Genomic DNA, 19,055 nt, shown 5'->3' on the forward strand with positions numbered 1-19,055 from the left:
TGCGGTTTTTTTTTTTTACAGTTAAGCTAGTAGATGGTAAGAATGATCACTTCTTCTATTTCTATTCATCCCTCGAGCAGCAGCATTCTCGATCAGCTGTTTTTTTTTTGTCATTCTCTGGACTGTTGCAGTAACGCTAGCACAGGAAAACCATCATTTGTGCTAGTTCTAGTCAGAACTCAAGTAGCACTATTAAGGAATAGCTGAATTTCAAAATTTTACATGCAGCTTTTGTAGTGAAGCTAATACATGAGAACCATCAATTATTTTAGTTCTAGTCAGCACTCGAGTAGCAGCGTTTTTGACGAGCTGATTTCATCGTCCTCTATATTATGCATGCAAGCTTTCATAGTCAAGCTACGTAATAAGAGAGATCGTTTCTTTGAGTTCTACTGGTTCTCGTCAGCACTTGAGCAGCAGCATTTTCAGACTTGCAGCCGTGTGACAGTATAGAGCCTCGCCAAAAGCATGAATTAGTTTTTATGACAGGGCATTTGAAATGAGTGCAGAACGAGAGAGGCGATCAGTGGTCCCGCGTAGATATGACTTTTTATATAGATCAGCGTTAACTGCAGTTTGCCTTGAAAAAGTACCCTGCATCTGCAATTTGTTGGCCAATAGAGCAGATTTAATCACACCAGAGCAACAAAAAAAAAAAAAAAAAAAATCAATACGAAGGAATAAAGGCAGGATGTGAAAAAGGACAAGAGCGATGAGCTTCTGTCTTTGCTGTGCCACACTGACTCACAGCGCCGCTAATGGCCGCCCGCTATCATGAATATAAATGACGCGAGCGCCGGCGGCAGACGAATGGCCGCGACGGCTTCCCGCCGGCCGCCGCGCGTGACGAATGCGGCCGCTTTCCGCCTCGCCGTCAGCCCAGGCGTTATTCAGCGAGCCGTCAAGCCGCCGCTTTTATGGAAGGCGCCTTGAAGACGCTCCGCTTTGATTCACAGCCTTTCACGCTCGCTCACTTTTTGACACGCGGGCCACCAAATTGGACTTTTAAGAAATTTGCATGAATTGATGGGGTGGAAAAAGGTTGAGCTTGCGGCCTTAAAAGTTGAATGCTTGTTCTTGACATTTGCGTTGTGGAGAGGTGAATTTTTTTTTTTTAACTCATTCACTGCCGTTGACGGCTATAAACGTCAAAAATTTATTTGAACTATTTCTATTAATTTAACATTTTTTCCACTTTTGTTTTCAAGAGTATGAAAACCTAGAATTTTTTATTGTACATTTAGAACAGATATGAAATTTGTAATCAATCGCGGCTTAACTACTGAAGTCATGCGATTAAGTACGATAAAAAACTTTCATCGCCTGACGCCCCGAATTTTTACGAATATTTTATTTCTTTTTATTTATTTATTCACTGCCGTTGACGGCTATAAACGTCAAAAATTCATTTTAACTATTTCTATTAGTTTAACTTTTTTTTTCCACTTTTATTTACAAGAGTATGAAAACCTAGAATTTTGTATCGTACATTTAGAACAGATATGAAATGTGTGATTAATCGTGAGTTAACTAGTGAAGTCATGCGAATCATTACAATTAAAAAAAAAAAGATCGCCTCTTGCCCCTAATTTTTAATAATCTTTTTTTCTAATGAATTTATGACAGTGAATGAGTTAAATTTCATGTATTCTCTGTATTTTGGATTTTCGCCTACACCCGGTACGTGCACATATCAGTGTGGCTAATGCTAACGCTAGCCCATCATTCAACACTGTGTGCGACTCACATTTTAGTCACGGCATATTCTCCAAATTTGGGGCACAAGCGACTGAGCGCTTTTATGTTTTATTCTTAGTCCCTTTTCAAGTGCTGATGAATTAACAATGCCGCGGTCCCTTCTGCTCTGGAACAATAGCTGAAAAACTTGATGGCAAACTGGGAACGCGCGTTCCCTGTTGGTACACTTTTGGGATTAAAAAAATTGGCATTAGTGGATCATTGTTTCTACGCAGCGGCCTTGTTGATTGTTCTGGACTAAAATGTGCAATTTTTCAAACCAAAAATCTTTATCTAATGAAAATAACCATCAAATGGAAACCATCTACTTGGTTTTAGATCTCCTTGCTGAAGCAGAGTCTGGAAATGCAGCTGTCGCAGTCGCAGTCGTCGCTGCAGCAGCTTCAGCAGCAGTTCAGCCAGGAGCGGGAACATCTGCGCACGCAGCTGGACGAGCTGCAGACGGAGCATCAGCGCAGACATCAGCGGCTGCACGAGGCTCAGTGCTGCGCCCTGCAGGACGTCGAGCACGCGCGCCAACGCGATATCAAGGTTCGGTTCGGAAACGGGTGCATCGGACCACACGCTTAGTAACCAGATTGATGACAAAAATGCCGTTTTAAATGTGGACAAAATATGTGCAAAAAAAATCCAGGTATAATTTAAAAGAAAGAAAAAAGAAAATAAGTACAATTAACTCATTTTGTTTAGTTTTTTTTAACCCAGGATTAAATATAATGCTTTATGTTTTAATTGAAAATGTAAAAAAAAAATAGAATAAATCAATAAAATTAATTTCCTAATTAAAATTTTGTTTTTAAAAAGTGAATGTTTTTCTGTTAAAATGATGATTTTTTTTTTTTTTTACCAGCCCTGCCCCCCTCCCCCCAAAAAAATGCTTTCTGTTCCACAAAAAAACTTGAGTTGGCTAAAAAACAACAACAACAATAACAACACAAAAACAGGAAAAAATCAACTAGGTGAATCCATGTGTACCTACCTGCAAGCATTAAAAAAAAAAATCTTTATTTTGTAATTTATGTGTGGCTGTAATGGTATACTCTATAGATATTTTTATGTAGTGGATATAAAAACCCTTGGTCTTATATTATCCTTAGAGAAACAAGAAGTTGTCCAAACGAGCAAAAAATTCACCGCTCTCCAATTTGATCACTTTTTGTTGGCCCATAATGGAATTGTTCAACCCCCTCTCCCCAATCCCAGAATCAAAAATGGCACATTCAAATCATGTTGCGTCAACAGCTGTAATTATGTAAAAGCTTAAGGTCGGGAAAAGGCGTCTTTCCTGTTATTCATCATCTCTCTGAGTGGAAAATGTGCAGTGAGTCACACACGCGCATCCGTATTTATATTCATTATTTCATGCAAACGTCATTACGCGGCTCCCGAACAGGAGCGATAAATAAAACACCTTCTTTCTTCTTTCCTCCCGCGCTCTCGCTCTCATTTCCACAAACACAGACGCTAAATTGCCTGGCTTGCTTTATAATCATTAAGTAAAATTGCATTACAAAGTCGATGGCGAGAAGCACTCGTGTTGCCGGGCAGCAAATGAAGCGAGCGCCACGTAACTGCTGGTGATTAACAGTTGAGTGTTGTTTTACCCATCACAAGTTAAACTAATACAACAAATTCGTTCCGCTGATGAAACTGATATCATTATAAAACTTTTAAGCCTTTGAGCCACTGTTTGCCTATTAGTCAAGTCAAGTCAACTTTATTTATGTAGCACATTATCATGTAAAGAAACAACTCAAAGTGCTTTACACACACAAAAAATATAGTTTAAATGTAATAAATACAATAGAGAGGTGCCTTGAGATATGAGTGACCCGACTTTTTCAAGATAAAAAAGATTCTTGAAGCTGTTTTTTGCCACAAAAAATCAAAAAAAAAAAGTGCTAGCTTAATGCTAACTAATCATGCCAAATGCCATAGTAAAGCTAATGAAAACTAGCAAAGACATTACGGTAATTATAGACTTTTCACAAACCAAAATGTTCATTATGTCTAACAATAGTCTGCTAGCGTAATGCTAACTCATCATGCCAAATGCCATAGTAAAGCTAATGAAAACTAGCGTAGACGTTATGGTAATTATAGACCTTTCACCAAACCAAAATGTTAATTTTGTCTAACAAAAGTCTGCTAGCGTAATGCTAACATATTATACAAAACACCATCGAAAAGCTAAAGGAAACTAGCATAGACGGTAATTATCTTTTAACAAACCAAAATGTAAATTTTGTCTTACAAGTCTGCTAGCGTAATGCTAATATATGCAAAACGCCATAGAAAAGCTAAAGCAAACTAGCATAGACGTTACGGTAATTATAAACCTTTCAACAACGGCTACTTTAATACGTTATGGAGTGGCAAAATGCATATCAGGGGTTCACTGTAACACTAATAATAATATATTATAATGCTTTATAATTGTGAGCACTTGCCAAGAAAAAAGCTTTCATGCTGCGCTTGTGCGCATTTGTGCAATATCTGCAGTGTTGTGAGTTGCACTCAGGGAGCGGTAAAAATAAATAAATAAATAAAGGGAGGGGGGGAAAAAAACACTCCATTAAGAGGTGCGAGGAGGAGCCATCACATTGTTATTATCCTCCATCTCACTCATCTCACTCAGACGGGGGATCATTTGGCCTGATGAAAGGAGCACGGCGAAGGTTCTTGAAATTTCCTCCTGCGTCTGAATTTGAAAGACTGCATGAATAAAAATGTTTTGGAGTGCAGCCAGCATATATAGGAGCGAATATAATGTAGACCTCCAGTGAAGCCGATCATAATGCGGCAGTGTGCTGACTGCGAATGTTCCATCTGCAAGATTGGGTGCTTTTAAATCACTGACATGTTTATGAGCAAGCACACTCGGTCGAGGAACGCTCGCCTTGAGTTGATCCGTCCGTCCCCGCCGCGTCCTCTTTTTCAGGAGCTGGAGGAGCGTCTCCGTCAGCACCACCACGCCGAGCTCCAGTCGCTGCGAGAGGCCCACCGGCACAGCGTGGAGACCCTCAAGCAGCAGTCGGAGCAGGAGCTGCAGACGCTACGCTTCGAGCTGGAGGACGAGGGCAAGGCCATGCTGGGTACGCACTTGCCAGGCAACCCAGAACCTTTCTTGACCACACTGGTCTAAGCACGGCATTCTGATTCATATTGATAGCCATATCAGGGGGCAGCCATTTTGTTTTTTTAGGTTGGTTTCACAGAAACAGCAATAATGTTCCGCGGGTCAATTTGACCCAGGCTATATTTAATGATAAAAATGCCTCCCAATAAACATTATTAACCACTTTCATTGCAAATATTTCAAATGAACCAAACTTAACAAGTTTCATCATAAAATAATACTATTTGTAGCTTTTAAATTTTAAAATGGGTCAGTTTGACCCAGGCTACAAAACGCCCTGATAAAAAAATTATAATTCATGATTAACAGTTTTCAGTGCAAATCCAAATGAACCATTGTCATTTGCTGTTGATAATAAGTTTCATTGCGAAAAACTACTCATTTTAAAATGGGTCAATTTGACCCGGGCTATGTTTAATGTTCCAAAAGCATTCTGATAAACATTTAATTTTATATATGTCAAAGTGAACCTTTTTAATTGAGAAGTTTTGTAGCAAAAAAATACTCATTTTTTTAACATTAAAATGGGTCAATTTGACCCAGGCTATGTTTAATGTTCCAAAAGCATTATGATAAACATTTTAACTGAAAATCTCAAAAATTTTAATTGTCTGTCAATGAGACATTTCATAGCAAAAAAACCCTCATTGTTATACTATGGGTCAATTTGACCCAGAGTGTTTAACATTCCAAAACAAACACAATAAGCAATCTTATTGCTTATTAACCGTTTCATTAACTGCACATAATTAACGAATGATGAATGTTGGGTCATTTTGACCCGGTATATGCTCAATGTTACTAAAGCATCCAGAGAAACATAGGTATCATCTATCTATCTATCTATCTATCTTATATAGTATATATATCTTTACTGTTTTCATTACAAATATCTTTTTTATTGTCTGTTGGTGCGAAGTTTGATAGCGAAAAGCTAACATTTGTTCTTTAACTTGAAAGTGGGTCATTTTGGCCCACAACATAACAGGAGTGTTGTGAAATGACATCACAGTTGCTTTTAAAAATCAAATGAATGCAAAAAGTTAACCCCCACCCCCCCGCCCCGTTTGGCTCCAGCCACCCAAACGGAACTTTCCAGATTGTGCAAAGTGTGTTCAACAGGGGGGGGGGTGACAGCGCTGATGAATGTCCCTCCATTAACCTTCACGCTCGTGCGCCTGACACCAAAACACCGCCACCATCCGTCTCGCTACCGACACTTCTTTTTATCATCCTGCGCTCCACTTCCTCTCCGCAGTGTGCGCGTGTGAGTTCATGCGATGTTCTCGGCTCCTTTTACTTTCTCTGCTCGATGGCCTTGTTCCAAGTGGAAGGCTGATCGTGTTTCAATGTGCGCGTATTCCAATAGAATGAAGCATTATATTTTTAAACACCCAAGACACATCAAATAATAATAAATGCTCATTAGCTTAAAGCTAACATAAGCATGTGAAATGCTATAGTTGTGCTATCAGCAATTAGCATTGATGCGACGATAATAATAAAACTCGGGTAGATTAGAAGGGGCGGGGACGTCATTAGCTTTTATGGACAGGCGAGGCATGGTTCCAAAGTAATCGAGTAATATTTTTCTTTAACGGATATTTTCCCATGCGTAGTTCCCAGTCCAAGCCGTTAAAAAAACGAGTCTTCCTCTTCATTTCCCCTGGCGTTACAGCATCTCTTCGGTCGGAACTGAACCACATCCACGCGTCGGCCATCGAGCACATGCGGCAAAACCACCAACAGGAAGTGACGGCCGCTAAGAAGGAACTGGAAAAGACGGCGGAGAAAACGCGCCTCCAGGTACGAGCAATACTTTGGCGGGTTTATTGTTATTAGGGAGGGCCGAGTACCGATACCATCGATACTGGTAAGTACTCTTGGTGTGAGTATTATCACTTATATCTGTGGTTCAATGCGTGTTATATATGTTTGTAGCTCACGTCATTTCGCCGCGTTTAATTGCCTCCTTTACGTTTGCCGGCGCTTAATTTTGCCTCGTTAACGTCGTCGAGCTGCGCTGCTAAAAATACAACGGTGCCGTTTACGCTAATTATAGCTCTTAAACATACTACATTAGATTTGTAATGAACGGAGAACGTAAAACAGGAAACGGAAATACAGAGCAGCCTTCCAAATTAAAAGCATGGATTTCAAAATAAGATCGCACGCTAAACAGCTTGAGGATTTTGTTTTTTGGAGGAATTGTTAACATGGTAGATATTACTAAATTACTTGAAACACTATTTTTTTGGATTGAATTATTTGCACTTCACTGTATTCCTTAAAAATAAGTTGTACAACCACCATTTGATTGGAACTTTTTTTCCTGGCCACAGGATTATTTGTTTCATCTTATTTATAAAAAAAAATTCAAAATTCATTTTATTGTGTGCTCTATGCAAATTTACTTTTATGAGCATTCTATTTTAAGAAAGTTTGCTGTAGTTGGGATATATATATGTAATTTTTTTTTAATTGTCTGTCGTTGTTTTTGGGGGGACATTTTATGTATCACAAGTCCTAATGGTATCTGCACTTGGTATCGGTATGAATCAAACATCCCTAAAATATATATATGTTTTTTTCTTTTGTAGAATTTGCGTTGCGTTGTATGTGTGTGTTTGTTTTCACACTGCTAATTGGACAAATGGCGTTTGCGTAAATGTGCTAAATTGGCCTCTGGGCTCTCAGCCTGCCTGCGTACATGCGAGCACTCTTTGCTTGGTTTTAACGAGCGCACAGCTTTTAAATAACATGCTTCCTTTTTTTGTCATCAAAGCGCGGGCGTTCTTAGCTATTTAAAGGCGTTTTGATGAAGGACACGCGCGCGTACGCAAACACATGCCGTATGATGCAGTTGTTGCATTGGATGACATGAGATGACGTACCAAGCGAATTGGACCGTGCGTTTAAATTCTATTTTCAGCAAAGTGAGCCGAGCTACTCTGTTTCAGATGGCTAATGTCCTCATTGGATGAATAATTGAAGACATTTTCTTCTTTTTCAAGAAAAATGCGCAGGGAAATAGTCGGACGGAAGAAGATGTGAGGAAATGAGCTCATTAATGTTTTGTGGGTCGGAAAGGAAAGAAAAGCCAAAGTGGTTCCGATACAGCAAGCAGATGTGTCATCTGGGAGCACATCTGCTTTGAAAGTCAACATCTCATTAGCATGCGTCATGTTGTTTGATTACATTCTAAACACGGTGCACGAAATATTGTAAAAAAAACTCTGTGCTATTTCCACACGGCTGTCAGAGAATAATTTGATTTAGGTCACTGAAAAAGGTGATTTTTCTTTCCATTCGATTTTTAACTCATTTTATTGTATTTTATTTTTAGTTCATATTCATTTAATTTATTGGTATTTGTTGTTACTTTATTTGGTCATTTTATTTGTAGTGTTGCCAATGATTAACATTAATTAATTAATATAAAAAATAAATAGGGAAATAATTGGTTAATGTATCTATTGCAAATAATACAAAATGTGAAATGATTAGTTTGAAAATAAAGTGTAAAATTCGATTTCTAATTGCAGAATACTTTATAAATAATATAATTTTTAAAATGAGAATTAACTATTTTATTTTATTTCAAATTAAATTCACTTTTTTTACCTTTTCTGCAATCAATATTATGAATATAAATAAAAATTAATCTAAATTAAAAAAAATTAAAAATAGCATTTTTTTAAAAGAAAAGTAAAAAAGCACAACCATGTATTTCACTTGTATATATATATATATATATATTTTATTTTTTTAAATCTTATTTTCTATTTTCTTATATTCATTTTTGATTTTCCATTTCAATTTCTGTTTTATTTTAATATTCTTTGTACATTTAAAAAATTTTTTTTATGACTGTCCAATTCCAGGCACGGCTTTATTTTCTTCAGCCTTGTGATTGTCTGAATTTTCCTAACCATCAAAGCGGTTTTGTTTCCCGCCAGGAGCGCGAGGTGCTGGGCCGCATGGCCGAGCTGCAGGAGGAAGTGACGCGCAGGAAGAAGCACATCGCTCAGCTGGACCACCAAATCCACACGCTCAACGAGAACATCAGCAGCCTCACCAAGGAGCTGGAGCTCAAAGGCAAGGAGGTGCTCAAGATACGCAGCGAGGCCAACCAGCAGATCAGGTAGCTCGCAACGCCGAAACAACACATTTGACGTGGAAGCCCGCCAGTGAAACTGGCCACAAACGTGATTTGTGTCACAAAAAGGATATAGCCGACCACGGGAATGTTTACTATCACACAAAACAAACCAAAGAGAATGACATGTATTTAAAAGAACCGTGCAGCCTTCACTAGCTTAATGCTAGCACATAATGCAAAACACCATTGACGGGCTAACGAAATAGCATTGATAGTCGTGGTGTCACGTTCTAATATATTTTACCACACAAATTCTACATTACTGGCTTGAAGTGGCTGCCTTCTCAAGTAATTGTGATCTTTTGCCATTTAAGTATGATACCTTTTGGCCTCAAAATGGAATAGTTGATTGACAACATCATTTTTTTTATTTTGTCCCGGCATGTGCTGATGATTCAGTCGATATTATTTTCTATCATCTCTTATATATTAAATGCATATGTATGGAGGACCAAAACAGCCAAAATTCTAAATAAATAAATGACTAATTAAATAAATAAATGACTAAATAAATAACCAAATAAATGACTAAAAGTGAAAATAAAAACGGATATAAAAAATTGTATTCAAAAATTAAATCCCCAAAATAAATATAAATGGAAATAAAAACAACAAAAACATATATACAGGACATAAATAAACACATTTGTATAATTTTTTTATATATATATATATATATATATATATATATATATATATATATATATATATATATAACTTTGACAGCACTAATATAAATATTAGTGTATACAGTTTATTCATATTCTGTCGCATGTGTGACGTTCTTGGTGTCCGGCATCTAGAATCCTCTTTTCTGGAGCATGATGGGAATTCTTAGGCGATCTTGCTGCCTGTTAAAATGTGTGTGTGCGCGCAGCATGCGTCCATTATGTAACTGGTGTGTGTGTGTGTGTGTGTGTGTGCGCGCGCGTGCGTGTGTGTCTGTGCGTGTGTATGTGTGAGAGGGAGAGAGGGAGAATGGCGGTCAGAGAGCTAAAAATAGTAAATAATGAAATAAATGAATGAACGCGGAGCATGAGGAAGATGAGGAAACGAGTCGCGTTCCTCAGGGAGCGACGACATGAAATATCGCACACAATTTTTTGCTTGTGTTTTTAAATCAAGGAAAACAGCACTCAATATTACTGTATGTAAAACCATGTTTACATTGAACATAAATAAATGAACAGTTTGTGTTGTGCGTCATGATTCATTCATTGTGAACAGTCTTAAACACACAAACGAAGCAGACTTTCACAACTACTTTTCAGTAAACTGCAGAAACAGTTGTTTTTTTGCAGAGGATAAAGAATACATGATTGTGAGTGTTGTTATTGTCTGTCTACATGCATAACTGCATTGTTAATGTTCAAAATTGCTTCAAGGGTGACTACGACTATCGATGCTATTCATTAGCCAGTCTATGGCGTTTTCCATTGTGCGTTAGCATGACGCTAGACGAAGTCAAAGTCGCATACTTGTTGTGCTCAGGGCTCACGAGCAGGAGCTGCAGAAGCGCCACGAGCGCGACGTGTCGGAGCTGCACGCCGTCCACAGCAGAGAGACGCACAACATGTTGGCCGACTTCAACAAGGCGCAGGAGGTCCTCAAGGATAAGATCTCGGCCCTGCAGTTTCTGTACGTGCGCGCTCATATTGTCAGTGTGACATTTTCATTCACGGGAATGCAAGCGCAAATAAATCGGTCGCACTGGAGTTGATGAATGGTTTTAGCGTGAAATGGTTGATGTGATTTTAAAAAGGTCGCCGCTGATGATTTTTGCGCCTTTATATATACAGGTGGCATTTAAATGGCAGACTGTTTAAATGCGAGTGCTTAAAGCGACATCAGCTGTTTGCTTTTTTGGTCATAAATTACAACAACAACATTTCACACAAATTCATCGTCAATTGATCGATTTCTGTCAGGAAATGGAGAGAAAAGCCAATAAAAGATTGTGATAGTATTAACAGTAATTTTTTTTTTTCAGACTGGAAGGCACCGAGGAAAAGTTCAGGAACAGGGAAAGTCGCCCTGAGGATCTGCAGATGATCGCCGAGCTAAAGGAAATGGTGACCGAGAGGGAATCGCTCGTCAAGAAGCTCGTGGTATGCCCCCCCTCCCCCAATAATAAATAAATAAATAAAAACACCTGCACTCCAAACCAACAGGTGGCGCTGTGACATCAACTGGAATGTCCCTTTTAAGCCAAAATGGAATACCAAAGAAAGTAATTTCCACTAAATAGATGCCCCACCTCAATTAAATGCCTCCCTTTTCTTTTAAACAAAATGGAGTTTAATAAATGCCTCGCTTTAATTGAAAAAAAAATAATAATCCAGGCATTTCCTAATCTTAACACTAACCCTCCAGGATGACAAGAAGTTCTACCAGCTGGAGCTGGTCAATCGAGAGAGCAACTTCAACAAAGTGTTCAACGCCAGTCCCAACGTCGGCGTCATCAACCCTCTCATCAAGGTACAACCAACATGGACGCTGCCCGCTAACACGCCATTGCAAACTGTCACATGACACAAATACCTTATTTTTAATACTTAAACTTCCTACCATGCTTATCGTACTCAAAAAAAGTTGATTTTTTACATACTTTAAATACTTCTTTATGATACTTGGATACTTTTTTATTGTACTTAATTCTTTACTTTTTTTTCCTACTTTTTTTTATGTGTGTTTTTTACTTTTACATTTTACATTACTATAATTCATTTATTTTGATTATTATTATTATTTGTTTAATACATTTTTATTTTTACTTAAAAACAATTTAAACTTGTAATACTTTTTAATTTTCTACTTATGTTTATTTATTTTTACTTTATATCATGCTTTTTAAAAATTATTTTACAGTTAAAAAAAAACGTTTTATACATTACAGTTCTTGAAAACCTTTTTGCCGTTACATGTAATACTTTTTAATTTTTTAATTTACTTTTGATGCATTACTTTTTAAATTAAATTATTATTTTTTTTACTGTTTTTTTGTTACTTTTTTCCATTCTTAAAACCTATTTTCAGATTTAATCCATTCTTTCCCTTGTGAATTGAAATCCATTCTGAGTCTCGATGAGCGGTCGAAATGATTTTGGGTGTCATTCTTCCACCGCATGCTCATCATTGAGATGTGTGTGTGTGTGTGTGTTTCGTTCTTGTTTTTGTGTGTGTTGTCATGTGTGACGTGCGTTCTTCCTGACCGTCTCACTTTGCTTTCCAAGCCATTTGGATGTCGGAAGCCGACCGAGCGGCGCCGGGCTCCCGGTCGGGACGATCACGTTAGCGCGTCTTTGGCACCTTTCCTCATTTTCCCTTTTTATTTGACCTAATTAATTTTGCCTTTTTTGGGGATTATTTTCACCCTGATTTTTGCTTTGAACCCCCTTCTCTCCCCCGTGCTCCCTCCTCCTTTTCTTTCTGTGTAGCAAAAGCGAAAGAATGAGAAAGCGGCGGCGAGCAGATTCGGCAGCTCCGCCGGTTTCAGGGTTCTGGAGGCAGCCGGCTCGGGCCCGGCGGTCCCAGGGGGCGGCCCGCAGCAGCAGCCGCCGCCGCCCCAGCCGCCGCCGCCTCCGCCGCCGCCCCCATCCCAGCCCGGCCGCCTCGAACCCCTTGCCCACTCCCCCTTCCTCCTCCATCACCTCGAGCTGAACGCCAACAAACCTCTTCCCCCGCCGCCGACACCTCCCACAGAACCCAAGAAGTTCACGAGGTGAGAGAGAAAAAGAGAGCGTCTCAGGCCCGGTGGGCGGCGGCCAGCAAAAAGGAAAAAGATAAATCATCCAATCACAGAGCTCGATTAGCTCAAAGAACGTAGCCTCCACATCTGATTGGCCTGGACTCTCTAAAGTGGCCTTAAGGGGGCAACGTTACATGAGGAAAAAACAATCAAATAAAAAATATTTAATGTAGTTGAGTCACCACCCTCTTCCATCTCTTCCAAACCGATGCTGCATTCAGGAAAACAGGGAAATATGAAAAAAAATAGTTTTAAATAATGATAGCAATTGCAAATGAGATTCATGAAGTGTAACCAATAAATCCGTGTAGTTTGTCACGTTTTTTTCAAATAGTGGCCTCCGCTCCACTAGACGCCTCGCCTCAATTAAGTACTGGCTGCGTCGTCTAAATGATATACCGGAAAGAAATCTACTTGTCACTACTTGTGGCATTCCTTTAGAAAGTGATCTATATTCAAAGAGATTACTTGAAAAATAAACACCTCCTCTCAATTTGATGCCTCCTTTTTCACATGTTAAACTACCAGTGGGAAAATAAACGATAATTTAAAATATTTACCGTGTGCCTTTAACAAATATTTTCATGAAAATGCTTAGGCAAAAAATAAATGCCTCCTCTCGAGTAAATGCAGGTACTTGCTTGCTGCAGATGAGAAATACTGCAGTCAGTTAAGTTGCTTCTCCATTCTTTTAAAATGATGGTCTCCGCTCGAATAGATGCCATCTTCATTTGTAAAAAAATAAACACCTCACCTCAAATACATGTTTTTTTCACTTGAAGGGCTGCCAGTAGAAAATAAATCCTTGTGTAAACACCCTACATTTCAGTAAATCACTTTAAACCATTCCAAATCAAAACACTTTAAAATAAATGCCTCCTCTCCAGTAAATGCAGGTACTTACTCAGTTAAGTCGTTTTACCATGATGATGGTCTCCGCTCGAATAGATGACATGTTCATTTGGAAAAATTAACACCTCACCTCAAATAGACAACTTTTTTTTTCACTTAAAATCTCATGTAAACACCCTTCCTACATTTGAGTAAATGCCATTGTCAATTAAATGACTTAACTTCTCCAAATCCAAATGCTTAAAAAAAACCCTCCTCTCCAGTAAACACCTGCTATTCCCCGCACTTTTCTGTGTGACATTTCCCAGTTTCCTTGAAATGCTGCAAAGTAAAAACAAAGACGGCAGTCGAGAAACTGGTCGCCACGACGTGATTGGATGGTTGCTGTTGATGGGCGGGGTTTGCTCCTTGCTGTGACTTCACAGGAGGGCATCAAAGAATGGCTTTGGGATGCAAAAGGAGCATGTTTGTGTGTATGTTTTCATGTTTTGCCCTTTTTGTTGTCTTCTCGCTCATCCTCATCGTCACCTGCTGAATATTTTTTTCCGTCTTTTTATTGGCCTTCGGGGGCTTTTAATGATGATTACAGCGAGGAGGCTGCTCGTTAATGTGCTTTCAGAAAAAAAAAGACGATCAATGATCACACGGGGAGCACATTTGCATGCCCACAAGCACACGTGAAGTAAACAAGTGTGTGCGTGTGCACGAATGTACTGCTGTTTGTACTACTGCATGTTTACGCTGCTGCTGCGACATGACGTCCGTGTGGCGCATGGGTGGGAACTTTTGATTTCGGTGAGCTTGAAATCTGGTTAGAATGTGGATGTAAAATAATTCAATAATAATAATAATGCATATTAATAATATGGTTTATTCACAAGCTGTATTTTTGATATTTTATTGTAAATCTGGTGTTTGATTATAATAAATCATCTTGTTATTTTATCAAATTGCAATTTAATGTACAATGTGGGCCAAAAGTGCTGTATGTAACTTTATAAATGTACGTATTCAAGGAATGGAGGGGAAAAAAGAAAGTAAGAAATGGAGCAAAGGGTCAATTCATACAAACAGGACTCTAGATAATGTGATCATGTAAATGCTTGGTGGGCTGGATTATACGTACAGTACCCCCCCCCCCCCACACACACACACATTCAGAATTGACAGTATGAGGTCACATATACAGTAGAATGCATCCACTCTGAATTACTACATTAGTCCCATTGCTCGCTTCACACTCCTCTTTTCTAAATCATTCAATCACCTCATTAATTTTAATACATCTCTCAAATATGCACTTGTATCTTAAAACACTACTCGGTGCACGCAAGGGAATATTTTGAACCCGCTGAAAGGTGTCAAAAATTAAAAAATGATGAGCGGAAACATGATGAAATAGTGTCGAGTCATGACCGAGTAATGCAGCGCATGCAGTGTTGATGTTAAGGTGGTGTTTGTCTCCCTCTGCCGGACAACCTTTGCACTACAAGACGACACTATTAGGTACGCAGGAAAAAAGTTAGGGAAAGACTTGACAAAGATAATAATGCTCACTTTTTGATTGACACTTTCAAATGTTTATGTAAACATGCTAAACTAGTTTTTAATCAAAACTATCATTTTGGAATCATAGTTATTAATATATTATGCTTTCACCATATACAGTAAGTATGCTAAAATCAAAATCCTGTAAAAAAAAAAAACGCACAAAAACATTTATATTAGATTTTATTTATTTTTAATCTTTTTTTGTTACATAAAACTATACATACAGATTAGAGATATTAATATTTAACTTTTGCGGTTCTGATGTTAAAACTACACATATCAGTTTATGAATTATTTTTGTCACCTTTCTTCCCTGCAGCCCTCCTGAGACAAAAGACGTCACCATCGACCTTCCGGACGCTCAGCGGCAAGAGTGGTTCGCTCAGTATTTTTCCTTTTGATTGACAACACACACACACACACACACACACACACACAAACGCACGCACACACGAACCAGGATTCAGCAGCATGTCAGCCAAACTTTAAAAAAAATTCTGGATTTAAACACAAACAAACAAAATGAGAGAAAATGTTTGTTTTCTATATTGTTTAAAAAAATAAAAAGACATTCAGGCTGGGTTCAGTTTATAAAATAAACGATTGGCAGCTTGAGAAGAAGATGTTGTCCTTGAGTTTAAGGTCTATGTACAATAGTGCGTTTGTTTTCTAGTACGCGCCTGCGTCTCGCTGGTAACATTTTCCCACTACTAGTGCCACTTTACCTACTAGTAGAACCAAAATGCCCACTAGTAGTTTGACTCACGAGTAACATGTGATTGCTATGCCAAAGTTGGGAGTGGGAAAATGTTACTAGTAAGACAACTGCTCTGCTTGTGCTCTGAATTGTCTTACGACTGAGGACCAAGAACGTACTAGTACACGGAGAATAAAGTCCCTGTAAAGTGAAAATGAATGTCTTCGTTGGAATGATTAAAAAAAAAAAAGGAAAAAAAAGAAGCTAACTATCCAAAATGAGGATCCCGCTCGTTGGCTGTCACGTTTTTTTTTTTTTTTCTACCTCGCTGTCCTGCCTTCTCTCCGTGACATGCGTGCACTCGCGCCACGAGGCGCTCTAAAGCGGACACCCCAATCCGAAGACCGGGTCCACATGGTGGCTGTTCAAAGAAAATTCCATCTTCTTTGCTCTTTTGTCTTTCTCTCCCAAGACGTGCGCACACTCGCGGTCAACAATGAGGCGCTCTAAAGCGGAAAACGGAAACGGTTAAAAACAGTAACGCTATATCGCCGCAACTGATTACTACGTTTAGAAAAACACATTTCTGAATTCACTTTGCAGGGTTTTAAGATGGATGTAAGGATTTGGAGTAGAGGCTCAAACGGCAATCGTATTCAAGGATATGAAATAAGCGCTCATCACTCTGATTTGTCATCTTCTAGGTTGGATGTTTTAGTTTTTCTCATTCTCATCATGCCAGCGTTTTGTTGTTGTTGTTGGACTCAAGTGAGAAGTAGACGTGCGTGGGGTTTAGAGGTCCTTGTTGCTCTTCTCTGTGCGTTCCACACAAAAAAAAAAAAAAGAGAAAATAATAATAATAGTAATCAAAAGAAAAGAAAAAGCTGCTTTTCTGTTAGACGCCAGATCAGTCGGTCCGTTTTAGGGGGCACCATCCTCGTGATAGAAGACGACGATGAAGATGATCTTTTTTGGTAGACTTCAAAACTCGTTTGTATGCTTGTCTGTCTCTACACAGATACAATGATGTCTCACCGATTTTAAGAGCAAAAATAGCATTTTATATTTATATTATAATGTGTATGCTTAATAAATGATTATTGTGACATTTATAGTTTTGTGTTTCTCATTTCTATTTGGCACATCTGGTGAAAAATATTTTGGCAACATTGACAAAGAATGATGTAGATTTGTTTAAAATAAATAGATGTTTGTATTCAACATTTTGCTGCTTTTTTTTTTGCATTAGATTTTATACGAATTCCCCATATGCATGTGATAAAACTAAAAATAAATGATAGAAAAATTTAAAATGATGTGTCTTGTGTTAAGATTTTAACATTTTCAGATTTTTGTGTGTGCTCAAAATGAAATATAGCAATAGGAAGAATTGGCTTTTAGTTTTAAATATATGTATAATGTGAAACTAATTAAAGAATCAGATTTTAATACATTCATTTTACAAACCGCTTATCCTCAATTTTTAACTAAAATACATTTGTATTTATTAGGGAAATTCTTTTACATTTTGCTCACTGCTAAAACCATAAATCTATGATTAAAATCAATAAAAAAATACAATAATGTAAAAAAATCTCTGCATTTTTCTTGATTTGAATAATTAAAAAAATTATTTCAATTTAAAAATTAGTTGTGTTAAAAAAAACTACAATTGTATTGAATTCGTCAACATTTTTTTTTTTTTAATGTAATTGAATATTTGCAATGTTGGTTAATAGTCGCTAGATGGCAGCAGCAACCATTGTGTTACCCAAGCGGTCATTCCTTGACCCGGAAAATAAACATACACTTCTGTGGAGAAACAAATGGCTGCCTCGGGAGCCGCTGGTTCCCCGGGCCGCCTGGTCCAGTACGTGGTGGTCCGCTCGGACCTGGTCCACAAGCTGTCGTGGCCGCTGGGAGCCGTCATTACGCAGGCGTGCCACGCCGCCACCGCCGCCGTCCACCTCCACTACGCTGACGGGGACACTCAAAGCTACCTGGCCGAACTGGACTCCATGCACAAAGTGGTGCTCGGCGTGAGTCACGCCAAACTCCATTTGACTAATATAAGATTTCAGGTTGCTAGGATTTAAAACACGTATATGATTGTTTTAACACTTCATTTTTTTTTTTTATTATAGAATGTATTCGGTGACAACTGATGTCATTCTTGTTGCTTAAAAACCCACAAATAAAGTTGTTTTTTTTTTTAACTGCTTATCGTTTTAATGTTGCATTGCGCATTTGTCCGTGTAATACTTTTAAGATGTACTCCATTTTAGTATGAACATGTCACAAGTGTGGTGCAAAATTAGAGCCGAACCGTAAAGTCACATCTAAAGAGTTACTGAAATTGTTAATTTTTTTCTCATACATTTTTCTTCTTAAAAATAGGCAACATTAACATGGCTGTTTTACGAGAGGAATTTTGCATGGGTACACTATAACCGCATAGATTAATTGGTGATATTAAGATGGCTGTGTTTTAAATTAAATATTGTGTTTCAATACAGTATCTGATGTTTAAAAAAAAATAAAAAAATCTTTCAACCCACACCAATAAAAATAAGGGTAACTTTGTTCTGAACATATTAATTGCACGTATGAAATTCACGATTCCATTGTATTTCGGCTGACGCCTACACTATGACGTAAAATATAGTGACTGCTGATGGGATTATTAAACAAATTCACACTTACTACTATTGTGTCCTTCAGGCTCCGGACGAGGCCGCCCTCTCAGACTTATCTGCGAGCCTGACCCGGGCCGGCGTGGCCCACAAGCTTTGGATTGAGCAACCTGAGAACATACCCACCTGCCTGGCTCTGAAGCCGTACCCCAAAGAAACGGTGCAGCCGTTGCTCCGTAAATTCAAGCTCTTTAAGTGACCTTGCCTGGCCCGTCGTCTTACTGACTGTTCCTGGAAACTCACGACAGCCATTGTTCATTACATCCATGACTGGAATACACGGGTTTTCCTGGATGAACTGAATATAGAAACAATGAAATTCTTCGTCTTCTGTTTATTAAATCGCATGTATTAAAATACATGGTTAATATGTCATTGCATGACTGTTCAAAATAAAATAATTTGCAAGAATATTCTATATACTATCGTCACATACTAATAAGTCATCAAACTTG

The 19,055-nt window shown here is 38.3% G+C and overlaps 2 protein-coding genes across 8 annotated transcripts in view; both read left to right on the top strand.

Moving 5' to 3' along the window:
- Positions 1-17,019, top strand: part of fam184ab (family with sequence similarity 184 member Ab) — a 34,065-nt gene extending 17,046 nt beyond the window's left edge. For 5 of the 6 annotated variants that reach the window (XM_086060983.1, XM_086060984.1, XM_086060985.1 and 2 more), the window contains 9 exons: positions 2,077-2,289; positions 4,700-4,853; positions 6,576-6,703; positions 8,857-9,041; positions 10,551-10,697; positions 11,050-11,167; positions 11,433-11,537; positions 12,497-12,780; positions 15,530-17,019. In XM_086060983.1, the coding sequence (XP_085917109.1) occupies positions 2,077-2,289; positions 4,700-4,853; positions 6,576-6,703; positions 8,857-9,041; positions 10,551-10,697; positions 11,050-11,167; positions 11,433-11,537; positions 12,497-12,780; positions 15,530-15,611 (1,416 nt within the window). In that variant the 3' untranslated portion in view covers positions 15,612-17,019. The remainder of the gene's footprint in view (positions 1-2,076; positions 2,290-4,699; positions 4,854-6,575; positions 6,704-8,856; positions 9,042-10,550; positions 10,698-11,049; positions 11,168-11,432; positions 11,538-12,496; positions 12,781-15,529) is intronic. The other variant, XM_086060988.1, reaches the window with a different exon arrangement.
- Positions 17,020-17,712: 693 nt separating this feature from the next.
- On the top strand, positions 17,713-19,055 carry ptrhd1 (peptidyl-tRNA hydrolase domain containing 1). 2 transcript variants are annotated; one of them, XM_086061409.1, is made up of 2 exons: positions 17,713-17,988; positions 18,629-19,055. In XM_086061409.1, exons 1-2 carry the CDS (start codon positions 17,734-17,736, stop codon positions 18,797-18,799), a joined length of 426 nt encoding a protein of 141 aa, XP_085917535.1. In that variant the 5' UTR covers positions 17,713-17,733; the 3' UTR covers positions 18,800-19,055. The 2 variants fall into 2 exon arrangements, with proteins under 2 accessions (XP_085917535.1, XP_085917536.1); XM_086061410.1 differs by having other exon boundaries at positions 17,713-17,946.

The sequence above is a fragment of the Leptonotus elevatus genome, chromosome 18, assembly GCF_054856555.1.
Source record: "Leptonotus elevatus isolate MCC_2025b chromosome 18, RoL_Lele_1.0, whole genome shotgun sequence".
In the NCBI taxonomy this organism is placed as follows: Eukaryota; Metazoa; Chordata; class Actinopteri; order Syngnathiformes; family Syngnathidae; genus Leptonotus; species Leptonotus elevatus.